The 14,301-nt window shown below is 43.1% G+C and overlaps 1 protein-coding gene across 1 annotated transcript in view; it reads right to left on the bottom strand.

Moving 5' to 3' along the window:
* Positions 1-14,301, bottom strand: part of LOC119384060 (DNA mismatch repair protein Msh6) — a 260,639-nt gene that overhangs the window by 120,846 nt on the left and 125,492 nt on the right. Inside the window, exons 16-17 of the mRNA XM_037652348.2 lie at positions 10,600-10,669; positions 1,978-2,083 (exon numbers count right to left, since the gene is read on the bottom strand). Of these exons, the coding sequence (XP_037508276.1) occupies positions 1,978-2,083; positions 10,600-10,669 (176 nt within the window). The remainder of the gene's footprint in view (positions 1-1,977; positions 2,084-10,599; positions 10,670-14,301) is intronic.

Below are 14,301 nucleotides of genomic sequence, written 5' to 3'. Positions count from 1 at the left end.
CATCCCATTTTTAACTCTTCCTGTTGGCCTATCGGTCATCACAGGGTAAATTGGAGGAAGCCTTCCTATGATCATACATGAGCATTAGAACATTACATAGCAAAAGTGCTTAACTCACAACAGAACATGAGAAAACAATCTGGACACATAATACTATCATTACAGGCACAAAATAACGAACTGCAGTGTCTTAAAGAGACTACAAACACATCAAAACCAAAAAGCTGTATGCCCAATGCATGTTTGTGCACGTTTCACAGTAGTAGTTTCACATTGCTTTCAAAATGATGTTGGCAGTTCATTCCATTCTTTAATTGTTCTTGGGAAGTAAGAAAAACATGTGTTCACGTGCATCTGTGGAAGATGAAAAGTAACATTTTCTACTTCCCAACATTTGACCTGGTCATGCATGCTACTAAGTACTATTTATTGTTGATGTTAAAAGTGTTCTAGAAGTAAAATACAAAATTGAACCTTGCCGTGCACATGCACTCATTGAGCATAAGCAAGTTCAGGAAACTGGGCATTTCGGAGACCGAATGTTTGCAAGAATGTCCTAGGTAAACATATTTGTGTATACACTCTAATGTATGGTTTTCGATCTTGGACGCTTGCTGTTTCGCCAGGCCCTTAAGCATTACCTTTTCCTTCATCATATTCATTTTTAGGCCTACATAAATACTTTCTCGGTTTAATTCCTGAATAACTTTTTGCAACTCATTGCTATCGTTACTGAAGAGCCCTATGTCATCTGCAAATCGTAGGTTGTTGAGCCATTCTCTGTTAACTTTGATTCCTGTTTCTTCCCAGTCTAGCTGTTTTAACACTGCCTCCAAGCACGCAATGAACAGCATTGGGGATATCGTACCTCCTTGTCTGACTCCTTTTTTGATCGCAATTTTATCGCTTTTCTTGTGGAGAAGTAGGGTAGCTGTGGAGTCTTTGTAGATGTCGGCTAAGGTATTGACATAGGATTTAGGTACTCCTTGTCCACTTAGTGCTTTTAACACTGCAGATATCTCTACAGAGTCGAATGCCTTGTCGTAGTCTATGAAGGCTAAATAAAGGGGTTATTTTGACACGCCCACCCCATTCCCCGACACAGGCGGCCCCACCAGACAGCTGGCAGACCACAGGTGACACCACAGTGTCTAGCAAAGAAGCAATTCCCTTGAAAAAATTCCCCTTTCATTTATTCATAGCGAGAACTCAGCCCCGCAGACTTATTGCCTTAGGTTAGCATGCGAGGGTTTATTGGTCAGCTCCCACTTCGTGCAAAGATCACGGGCCACGTGTCACCTTTGACAAAAAGAGTGTTCCACGCTTGCCGCCTTGGCTATGAGCAGTGCTGGCTAACACTCCCAGGGATTCCACGTGCCAAAATACCTAACAAAGTGGACTGGGAAGCGCCTTTCGTCGTAGCTCAATCAGTAGAGCATTGGACGCGCAATTCGAAGGTTGTGGGTTCATATCTCACCAACGGAAAGAGTGATTTTTCGTCCAATTTAATTCATTTCAATTTACGTCCTTATTACTACACTACAATTGAACACAACAATTAATGGCCCCTATGCTATCCCAAGACTAATTGTCTGTTGGAATCATTTGGTTACGCCTAATGCAGACTGGCTACATGAGTTCATGATTAAACTCGCCGCAACGGACACGAGGTACAAACGAAGAATACACGAGGAAAGGCGCCTCGAGTGTTTTGTGTGACCACGTGCATGTACATAAGTGTGTGTCGACGTGAATAAAGATCAATTGAGAGTCCGGCGCCTGTCCTCATGTATTTTTCGTTTGTATCTCGTGTCCGTTGCGCCGAGTTTAATCATGAACCCATAACAACTTGCCCAAATATCGGTGTGGCTACGTGAGATTGCCTATGCATACAGAAAATGGAAGGGGCAGGGCTTCCTTTCCTCTGCATTAATGCCATCAAAGTATCACATAAATAAACGAAAATACACAACTCACCAGGCTGTTCAGGTCCTGCCTAGTTTGACTGGTCTGAGGTGGTACATACTTCTCGAAGCTGCGCATTGTCAGAACGTCTTCTTCGATCAGAGACTCGGACAGGTACCTGCAGTAGAAAGGCGCTAATTCCAGATTTACTGCTTCACAGAAGCGAGCCCACAGGGTGGCTGAAGAAAAAAACCGCAAGCTCTGATCCCATGTGGCTGTTTCATTGGCCACAACGCAAAAACAAAACAGGTGTTCAACCAGCCAGGCGAGAACTTGTGTCCAGTAAAAGAGAACCCCAGAGCAAACTGCAAATACTGTCGGAAACCATATTGCAAAACAATTCGGTTTCCAAAAAGTGCCTCTCGCCACTATGCAAGTGGTTGTGACTAGGCTTGTGTGAATATTCGAGCACTTCGAATATTCGAACGAATATTACAATATTCGAATTCGCTTCGAAACGAATTTAAATTCTAGGAAATTTCGAAGTATTCGAAATGAACGAATAGACATATATAAACCTCCTGTAATCCACTGTAAAGGTGGTTTCACTGCAGTGGAGGTGTGCTATTAGCCGCGAGATCGCGCGGAGTCGCCGCCTGGCGGCCACTGGCTGAAGCGCGCCTAGTGTGGATTGCTCCCTGCGTCGTCTGCTAGCCACGTCGTGTTTGCATGTGCGCGTACGTCATGCACGTTCTCAAAGAGCGGTTTGTTCTGTTATGTTAGCGCGAGTTTAACTGCTCGTACGTGTACCTAAGATGGTGTACAGAAGCAAATGGGCATGCTCGGCTGCGTGCGCGTTATAAGAAGATCAGTGAGTGCGACTTTCGAGAGGGCTGTGTATTGGTGTCGTACCCTTCGTTCGCCAGAATCATTTCAGTGTTGGTGCCGCTTTCTGGTTCAAGCAAATCCTAAAGTGCGCTTGGCATAGTCCCAAACATGAGGAGCATTAAACAGTGTGTGAAGGCCCCGTTTTAGTGACTTGTTGGTAAACAAAAACGAGGATCTTGGCCATGCACTTTCGCGTCGTTGTTAGGGGTATAACTGTGGCACTGTAGTTCGTCGGTTATGCAGTAAGCTTTAGTTGTGGTTAAGATGTCCTTTTATTGTACGGTCGTGATCCCGCTACAGCGAAATATTTCTATCAAGTGAAGTCTGACACTTCGGTACTCAAACTGTCCCCTAAAAAAACAAAGGAATTACACGGCAGTGATAAAACGGAGTTGCCGCGCACAATTTTAACTTGGGACGAAATTTATGCGGAACCACCCGTGTGCTTAGATTTAGATATGCTTTGAAAAGCCCAAATGTTCAGAATCAATCCCGACGGCGTGCCTTACATTTCTGTCGTATAATTTCACGCAAAACCTCATCTTTTTTTTTACATTATCTTGAGCGTTTGTGTGGAGTTGTTATAAAAAGGTGGAAGGCAGCGGACGTTAGTTTGAAAAAAAAAAAGAAAAGGCAATTATTCCATAAAATAACTGGACCTTTGTTGCATCACTGTCGTGCATGTAATCAATCGATGAAAGCTCTGTGCTTAACTCTTACCTGTTTTTATTCTGTTACTGGAGCAAGAACAAGTGCTTACGCGTTGAACGTCTCTTGTGACGCTAAAGCGCTGTCCATCACGAAGCTTTCCTGACTAAACTCATCAACTGTCCTACATTTCATGGAGAACTAAACAAGAGAAAAAATGCGTATGCGTATCCGCGCGAACAATGCTACTGAACTCATTGCACAGGAATATGGGTTGGTATACAAATGAACAAGAATTAAACACTTAAGTAGTTCAGTCGTGCTACAGCAGTGCGTAGTACACAGAACACAAGCTAAACACGTACAGAGAAAACAACCAAAAACGTCATATAGTGTGTAAGCGCAGACTGTCATCCTCGGTGAGCATCCCTTTCATCAGCAGATTGCGCTTCTCTTACTAGTAATGGTAACGTTGGATAACCTTTATGCGTCAATTCAACAATGAAGAGCGTATATATTACCAGTAAGCTGCAATCAACGCATTTTATTCGTCGACAATCGGCTCAAACCGCTCACAGCGAAGCGCCGCTGTGTGCATTTGTATACGCGCCGCCGACGGCCTCTCCACACTAACGCGGCGACGGTGCTGCCACCTACAGATCGATCTCGCGGCCAATACCGTGAATACACCTTTCCAGGAGAAATCCGCATTGCCGCGAAGCCCCACTTCAGTTTTCGAAGTAGACGTTGCAGGCAAGTACTCCGCCAGCAGTGCAAGTGCTCAAATTGCCGGAACAACCGCCATTCGGCGGTTTGCATAAATCGTGCATTCCGTCAGACCGCCCTTTATTAATTTCCCTATTTTCCCAGAAAGAATGGGTAAATCATGACGCGCTGACGTTGAGAGAAGCATGCATCATGCTGCCCACGTGTCACCGCTGTGTTGGAGTGAAGCTCGTCTTCCTTTCCGCAGGTGCACATTTCAGCTGACCACGAGACCGCCTTTTGTTTAGTTTTTTTCTTAAGCTGGCAGCAGCGAGGCTGGGATGCTTCACTTGTCACTCATTAGTATCGCTACACTGCATTGCCCTGTGGCTCCTTAGGGCCATCGTTTCTGCGGATTTGCGGCTAAATCGGGATTGGGCAATTGGCAAATGGCACCCAAAGTTTTTTAATTAATTGGACTGGTACTGATCGCCGCTTCAAATTATCCACTCAAGTTTACATTGCAAAATACGGGGCCAAGGAAATCCTTCTTATTATGCGAGATTTCGAAATAAGAGAGTTTGAAATAATGAGGTTTTACTGTATTAGCGTCACATCGATTCATAATTTTTAAGTTTAAAAGCTTGTTATACCGGCTTATATGCTCTAAGTACAGTAAATTTTAAAACGTAACATATTTTACAGGTTATCACTTGCATTCTACCGAAAGTCAAATCCTGATATTCCTCAAAGTTGCTTCCACTTCCCTTTGAACCAAAAAGAATGACATATGCATATACATTCTTTCAACTTTAAAAATATTGCGCTGGTTAGTTAGGTCATGACAAATATGCTGATTTTTCTTGATAATATGTGATATAAACTATTTGAATTTGCTTTGAAATTCGCTTCGACCAAATCATTATTCGCTTCGAATTCGCTTCGGACCTAAAATTTACTATTTGCACAAGCCTTGTCGTGACCCCTTGGGTGATGGCATTGGCATGGGCCATGCTCACACATTATGTTCACATAATGCACATTTCAATCACTTGCCACATTTAGATCACTTCAAATTTGGCATTTACAATGAAGCAAAGTGGCATGAAGTGGTTTGTTTTCATCATCAAGATGCAGTGTGCTGTTTGTGAACTGATATCCTTGCCATGTGCCTAGACGAGATTGTCGCACAGGGTAAAATGGCAGCGAGAACAATAGACCGATCTCATGGCGAGTTCCACTATGCCACCTCTGGCAGTGTGCATGCCGGTACTTGTAGTACTTTGTATGTTCAGCTATGCGTAGCCGGTGCATTGGCGAGCTGCGTTAATGAGCTTTAGTAGCCTTGTTCGGATCAATCATGACAGCAGAGTTACCGTGCTGTGTGCACAGAAGCCACAACAACAGTCTGAAACGAACTCAGATTTTACGTGTTCTCAAGGGACGTAAGCTCTGGCAGCAACGTGTGCAACAAATTGACAAATTCGAACAGAGCGCACTTTTGCGGTCAACGTGTTTGTGAATGCCTAGTGTGTGCAATACATGGCTCTTTAGCAGTGCACTACTGCATCACAACAAGCTTGCCGCACGACCGAATCGACTGATTGCTGATCATCGATTGATCCTCTTGCAGGGGTGATCACCACCACTAGAAAAGAAAGAGACTGGGATTAAATAAAAGGTGTTGTGCATAAAGCAAACTCATAATTTGGTGTTGACTTAGCAACAGTGTTTTAGACAATGTTTTTTTTTTAAACAATGTAAACTGTGAGCGCAGTGTCTTACGAAGCGTTCCCGAAACTTCGTAGTGACGAACGTCTTGTGAGTTGTGGTGGTGATCTGTGAACAATGTGCGCATAGAGGAACTCGATGCAAGCATACACAAGCCCGACTTCGTGACAGATAAAAAGCAGTTTTTGGTAGAAAAAAAAACTCTCCAAAACGGGGGCGTATGTCATGAGTAACAGTCATGAGGTGAGAAAAAGAGCTGGACGACAAAGCCTGCAAAGCGTTTGAAGTGGCACGAGCGTTTGTTTGAGAACTGCTAGATGCTCGAGGCACGTGAACTGAGCCACCAAGAAAGATGAGGACCAATGAGCTTGGCATTATCTAGGTCATCTCGCCAGCAGACACACTGGCGATGGAAGCGACAGGGTCTGCAGCCCGTGACGCGGGCATCCTAAGGTGAGGACGGTGAACTAGGTGATAATCGAGCAAGGCTCCTCAGCGATGCAGCTACCGTGCACAGCAACTACGATGATTCCTGATGCAAGCCCCCTTCTGAAGCAAGCCACCGAAGGCAACCCTCAGACTGCCACGTCAGTAGTGGAACGCCATGCTGGGTGAAGGAGACGAAGGAGACGTTAGGCCTAACGGGCCTAAAAGCTACCTACGTCAGCGGTACGATGGCCTGCACACACAGGTGACGGACGATGCATCGGGCAGCAGTGTGGACCCCCCCAAGAGTTGTGAGGCCATCGTGGGCCACGAAGCATGACCGAACGAGAAGGACGACAGACTGGTCATTGGCACAGTCAGCAGTGCAAGTAAGAGTGGCCCTGCACATCAGCGGTTCTGGAGTTGCCAGACTATGAGTAGGACAGTTCATTTTATTTCACTTTATTTAAGGGGGGACATGGGTCCTGAAATTTTTTTTTTTAATTCTTTGTCGATTGAGATGAAACTTGCGGAGTTTATGCATATTTCTGTGCAGATTTCAAATATGCAATTATTTTTCTAGTATAACATGTAGTTTTTAAAATACCAAACATTTCATATGCCTTTTGGGAGCCCCAGTTTGCCTAAACTGAGAGAGTTACAAAGTAATTAAGCACATCAGAATGACCTGCAATGAGTACAGAGTGCAAGAAAACAAGAATGGATGTTCTAAACCCATTTGAACAAAAGTTATGGCTCGATGAACATTCCAAATTAGTCTACTCCAAGCTGGGATTTCAGCCACAAATATTCAACATGCCACAACTTTTGTTCAAATGGGCTTAGAACATCCATTCTTGTTTTCTTGCACTCTGTACTCATTCCAGGTCAATCTAATGTGCCTAATTACTTTGTAACTCTCTCAGTTTAGGCAAACTGGGGCTCCCAAAATGGCACATGGAATTCAAAAACTACACATTGTACTAGGAAACAAATTGCATATTTGAAATCAGCACACAAATATACATAAACTCAGCGAGTTTGATTTAAATTGGTAAAGAATTGTAAAAAAAGTTTTCAGGCGCAGTGTCCCCCCTTAAAGCATACTGCAGTGGAAAGACCAAGCAGGTGGCATAGCAAATACTGATTGACAAAATAAATTCCATAAAAAAATGGAATGAAAGCAATAAAAACACGGTGAGGCAATAGAAGACAGTATAACAAGTAAATATAGTAATATGGCAGAAAGATAATGCATATCGTAACTAGAGAAATATATGCAATGTGAGACAGTCAGAATAGCTTGTTTTGTATGGTTATGAACAGAAAGACACATAGTTATCAAAGTCAGGATTATTATAATCACAAAATGCTTCAAGAGGTAACGTGTTCGATTTATTGATAGCCTGAGGAAAGAGAGTGCATGGAAAGATTAGTATGTGCGAAGTAAGGTTCAAGAGTAAGCATGTGTACACATGTATATGTCTAGTTTGTCTTGAAATTCAGTGTCTTAAGCACGTTTCTGGACTAATGTTAAATTTCAAGAGAATAAAACGAGTGTAAAAATTTCAACCTGGCAACTGCTCTTCGGTATTGTAATGTAGAGATGTTGTCAATGGCCATGAGTGTTGTTCGCGAGTCATTTCTCTGATAAGCATTAAAGCCAAAACAAAACAGTTTCCGTTGCACCCTCTCAAGTTTCTCAATATCTTTCTTTAAATGTGGGTACTAAACAACACTTAAAAAAAACATTGTAGGCCAACAGTTTAACTTCTGCTGTTTTTAGTTTGTGCCTCAAGAAACGGCTTTTTAAAAGGAGATAAACATGTTTTATTCATGTGACTTGACCGTGTTAGGCAGTTTGTAATTGTGACACCTAAATATTTATATTCATCAACCTCAGTCAAAGGACAATTGCTGAGAGAATACGTATGATTAAAACGGTGTTTCTTAATTGGAATATGCATGAAAACTGATCTATCATTGTTTGATTTCATAGACCAATCTTCACACCACTTAGAAATTGCACATAAGTTCGATTGCAGGCATTGCTGGTAGAGCTGTGCGAATAGCAAAATTTTGGGTGCGAAGCGAATTTGAATATTGAAGTGTGAGTGCGAATCGAATCTATTTTTCTAATATTTTTCTAATACTGCAAAGCGAAATTGCAGAAAAAAAATTGGAGAGGATTCCTTAGCATATTCTTATGAGATAGCAACATGAAAATGTTTCTTTTCACTAGGTTGATGAAGTGCCGGCGGTGTGGTGTTTCGTAGTTGTCTTATCAAGAAGGAGGCAATGTAGAGGCCGAATTGTATTTATGTGCATGATTTGGTGCAACCAAATCATGTGCATAAATACAAATCACGCGTAAAGTGTTGCCGACAACACTTCACACGTGATAGGCAAAGACGCCATTTCCTCAGCCTCTCCTCCTCTTTCAACTTCTGTGGAAGCCCAACTGATGTGGCGGACAAGGGTGTGCTCCCTTCAAGTCTGGAGTTCCAAATCTGCCTCGTAGACATCGATATATAAGAACACTGAAATTTTGGATGCTAAAAAGCTTTGGCATCCGATTTTTCGGACTCCCTGCCCAAATTTTAGGTCTCTGTCACATCTTTCACCTCCATGTTGGAACCAGCGTTTTTTTTTAAGTTAATACACTTGTGACCGTAGCGGAGCTTGAAAGGCAGCTTTGCCGCAATGCAGGGCTGTGATGAGGTGAAGCATATCGAAAATCTAGGGACACTTCTAATCGGACGTTGACTGTGTCTTGGCTATGTTCGACCGTAACGGAGCTTAAAAGGCAGCTTTGCCGCAATACGAGAGTGTAATGAGGTGAAGCATATTAAAAAATCTGAAGGGGTCACTTTCAATAGGACAATGACTGTATTTGTCTTTGGGAAGTTCGAATTGTTCGAATAGTGAAATTCCAGTGCGAATCGAATCAAATAGCAAACACTACTAAAAAAATATTCGCAGTTTCGAATATTCACACACCCCTAATTTCTGGTCATTCAAGGTAGTAATTGTTTTAAAAAGGATGCGGTCATCTGCAAAAAGCCTCATTTGTATCAGTGATGTATCCATAGCTCGGCATACTCACTCATGAGTACACTCGCTCACACTCATTTGACAGGCATGAGTGTGAGTAATCGTGAGTATGAACGTGAGTGAGTACTCATGAGTGTGAGCAGGCGCGTTCAAGTTAAAATTTTTTGTTTGATTTTGCTTCGTGCATGGATGTGCGCATGATGGCATGTCTTACTTGATTTGTTGTGATGTTCTTGCCAACTATAAGAAGCGGGTTTCCTTTTCAATAAACTTCCGTTTTCAGTCAGCGCCTATTCCGTGTGTCCAGTTTTCTATGCGCTAAGATTTGCCATGAGCCCCGGTAGAAAACTACCAAGTCTTCTGCGACGCCACAAATTCGCACCATTCCGCACAAGGTTAAAAGGATTGGGTTAAAGCACGGCGTTGACCTCGTTTTCACAGCACCCTAAACCTTTCCCATTCATGTATACAAGTAAGACATACAAGAAAAGAGACACAGGAAGCCTTTGTCTCCTGCGCCACCAAAGTCTCTAGGATTTTAACCTGTTGAGGGAAAGCTTGGCCAAATGGGTCGATGCCTTAACGTCATGCTAAGACAGCGCTCGACATCGTCGAAGGTCAACACACTGAAGGGGATGTCACTGCATTCGAGGAAGCACAGGTCACAAGCCGAGCAAAAGGTAGACTTGAAAGGGAAATTCTTGACAAGCCAGATTAACAATGACGCAGATATGTGTATCAGTATGCAGTCAATACATTTGATGCTGAAAGAATTAAGTTACTGTCTAGTCGTTTAATGAATTAGCTGAACGAAAAAGTGTGCCCCTCCAAGTTTCCTTACATTTAGTTTTGTTATTGCGCTTCCCTGTGATGAGACAATATTTATGTGCTCTTTTTATAGTGGAGATAATGTTACTGTGATTGTGCTTACGCATGAACATTCATGGTGGGAAGCTTTTCATAATTAAATCAGTTGCAAGTGAGCATCTTTCCTCTCCTGTCAACTATTTTCCGATCCACTTCTGTGCTCCCCTTTGGAAGATGTCGGACCAACTAGCTTGACAGCTCACTATTTTGAAGTGAAAACAGCTTTAAGAGCAAAAGCAGTTCCCATGAATAAAATGTGCAATGAAAAAATGCAAGAGTTGGCACGTCCTGACAAGTACAGCCGTTAACTTTCATTCATAGGTACAACAACTTCTGTCGATATAATGGTTGACACAATGGGCACAGTGAACTCACCAAATGCAGGCACCCAAGGCTTTCAGAGCAAGACAGCCATTTTCTTGGGGAGTCAAGTGCGTGGAGTCAGCTGCATGAATTAAGTACACAGCTGTTTAAAGAAAAGAGCACTATCAATTCTGCATCTGTTTGAATCAAACTGAGTCAGATCCATTAAACCAACGCTGCATCAACAATCGTGACCAAAACAACCAACATGTCAGCATACAATCTGTTTCATTTGTGTCCTAGTTGCTTTTCTATCTCGCTCTCATTCCACAATGAGTTTTTCTTCGGCGAGTTGGTACTCGCTGAAGGACGTGATGTTGCAAGGCAAAACTCTAATGTGAGGCGTAAGAGGCAGAGTTTCCTACTTCTTTCGGCCTTTTAGATTTTCTTTTTGAGTTCTGCGCTGCAATATACCATGTCCTCCTTCCGCTCCAAGACGGCATGTTTGAAATAGACGATAAATGAAATAAGGATATTGGGCACCGATCTATTCCTTGAAGGAGAAGTGATCCGAAATGGCAAGGCTTAAAACGAGCTAAGAAGAACAAGAGCTGAAACATTTTTTGAAGGCCTTCAATCGATGCCAAGTACAAGAAAACGCTGCAGATATTCAGAGTAGTGTGCCTTCTGCCTGGAAGGAGCACTCGTTCTACAGGTCTGGTCATCGCCATTACTCCCATGCAACAAAGGACGGCACCGATGGAAGCACAATGATAGTGTTCATTTTGTTGCAAAATATTGCTATATCGTTCATTCGCTGCAATTTAGACTTCTTTTACGAGCTAATTCAAGACCAAATGAATTGTTCCAATCTATAAGAACCAAATCCAAATTTTACTTCTGAATACCGATGATAGTTTGCTGTATAAATTTTAGCCGCAATATAGCTTTGAGGTATCTTGGTGACTTAGCACACTGGCAAAAAATTGTTAAAGCAGGCCCGACTATATTGCCAGTAGCAAAAAAACTGCGCTTCTCTCTGTTTCAGTTAAAGCGGACTTGGCTCTTTTAGAAAAAACAAACTCCCCATATATATCGATTTGTCACGCACGTGAGCAAAGCAAGCCGAATCATCAGTGAGCCGTCAATTGCTTTGCTGGGCCCCGAGTTTGATTTAAGTGCAACCACCTCTGATATACACGTGTTACTTTATTACTGTTTGCGCATGCATGACAAAAGGGTATACAGTAAAACCTCATTAAGGGGAGACACAATTCGGAAGAAAAGTTGCGTTATTCTGTAGCCTAGGCCAATGAAATGTTTGCTGTATATACAGGCTTTTATACTGATTTCAAATATGTAATTAGTTTTATAGTAAGTTGTACAGTTTTCGTTTTGTGCCATGATAATGTGTAAAGTGTAGTTCGTTTTGGACAAACATTTTATCCCACTAAACTATCACTGTTCTGAGCCATTAATGGCTCATATTGCTCCACATTAACTGTACAATGCAAATACAGTGATGCTACCGAGGACTTCTGATTTGGAGCAATTTTTGGAGCAGCAAGATTTCCATTTTGGAGCACTTTGGAGCAGCAAAAATTTTCATCTTGGAGCCCTTTGGAGCAGATAATTTTGCACCTGGGAGCACTCTGGAGCAGCAAATTTTACATCCTCGAGAGCACTAGAGAAGCTAATTGCATTAACATTCAAGCACCTGAATAATTATCATGGGGCTCTTATGAAGAGCTGGAAATATTTTGGATTCATTGCAAATCTCATGGAAAAAATCATCTCAGGAGAACTGCATACTTCACTCGCTAATGAAAAAATAAGGGCTCATGCAGTTGAGTGTTCTGAATTAACCTCTTTGGTGATTATTTTCGACAGTAGTAAATAAACAGAATACCAGAACAATAAAATTGCACTTTATGAAATAACGCTCTAAATACATCCATGTGGTTATCAGCAGACGTGGTAGACAAACGCCGTGACGTACAACAGTTCCTCAATGCCAAAGAGCCACACTGTCCCTAATGCATTCCCCTAACACGACTCCAAGACGAAAGCCAGGTTCTTTTTCTTCTCGATCGATGTGTTGATCTTCCGCCTCCCTCTCTGCAAGCTTTCTACACCTCACCTAGTTTTGCACTACCTCTATGATCGGTGCACTGATCACGGAAGCAGTGCAAAGTGACGATGTCATGTGATCACGTGACATTACGATATATGACGCCATGATGACATCACAAGTTTTGACAATCTGTGACGTGATGATGAGGCCATCACATGATGATTATTTTTTGCATCAATGACTGACACCGCGGACGGTCAATTTTCGTGTTTGATGAAGCATCTAAGGCTTTCCCAATAATATTGCGTATTGAACGTTAACAGTATTGCCTTTAAAAACCTGGCCTTACGTACCAAACTGTCCTCCACCATGTCACCTCTGTACCGTGCGCGAAACAGCTTCGCTTATCATCCACTTCACAGAGTGAAATGGCTCCTCAACTTTTTTAAAAATTTTTATTGTGATAGCAATTACATGGACACTCTCGACGGGTTTTTGCCGTCACCGTCGCCGTAATTTTCCGTATAAAGTCCAAATTGATAACATCACCCCGCGCATTCTAGCCGCGGGTAAAAGCTCGCGAGCGCTGGCGACGAACGCGGCTGAAGCGGAGATTAAACGAGCCGGTCGTCTCCGTCGCACAGAGAGCGCATGAGATAACATCTTCCCGCGTGCGGGCTTGCCGTCGATTGCTCATCATACAGAGAGGAAACGCCCCGCCCGTCTTTCGTCAGGAGCATCAAGGCATGCCAGGGGAGGGGGGGGGGGGGGAGGGACCACATCGTTCGAAGGGCGCAGTCACTTGCGCATGCGCAATCTCGAGGCATCCGGAGACGGCTCGTAAACTTGCTGTGCTCTCAACGCTTACTTCACGTTTAGAGAACTCACAGCACGCAAACGCTTCGGTTCCTGGAGCGGTCATATTCCCTTAAAACAGCGTTTTGTTGAGTTACGCGAGATCGGATCCAAAAGAGTTAGCTGCTAGCCTTACTTCATTTAACAATACAATTTGTTGGTATCGCATTCATTGCTTCGCCCTTAAGCGAAACTCTGACTTTTTCTTTAACTGTCAGTTATTGACCCTGGAAAGCGAGGGGCAGACGTGTAACATGTTGTTGCCGCTTCCCTGTGGGCAGTCAGCGATGGGCCCGCTACTGACAGCAGCGCATATTAAAACGCAATTGCGGCTGCTCCGACCAGGAAGCATGCTTTTATTAATGAGATGATATTTTTAAACAAGCAACCAAAAAATACGAATTGGAACCCTAGCACTCACGAGCTCGAAAGGGCGGGGCCTTTTAGGGGGTATTCACCGCAGAGTGATTACAAACTCGGATGTGCTGGTGGAAGGAAGCTCTTCTGGATGAAGATCCATGGATATAGTAGTATATATCTGAGGAAAAGTGTCAACGCGTTCCCACCGTTCGCGTGCTCTTCCATAGACGCGAAGCACGAAAAATTTGATATTGTTCCATATATCTATTGCTAGAGATCCCAGATTACATTCCGCGATGTCCAGAAACAGAAGTGACAGACATTTTAGCGGCACGCGTGTAAGTAAAATCTCGTTAATTCGACCCCCGTTAATTCGGAATTTCGGTTAATTCGGATGCGGCGTCTGGTCCCGTCCAAAATGTGCATTGTTCTATGGCTGAGAACTCTCATTAATTCGGACAGATTCGACCGCGCTTCGGTTAATT

Source organism: Rhipicephalus sanguineus, chromosome 2 (genome assembly GCF_013339695.2).
Source record: "Rhipicephalus sanguineus isolate Rsan-2018 chromosome 2, BIME_Rsan_1.4, whole genome shotgun sequence".
Classification (NCBI taxonomy): Eukaryota; Metazoa; Arthropoda; class Arachnida; order Ixodida; family Ixodidae; genus Rhipicephalus; species Rhipicephalus sanguineus.
The sequence above is the reverse complement of the archived record's forward strand: the minus strand, read 5'-3'. Positions and strand labels throughout refer to the sequence as shown.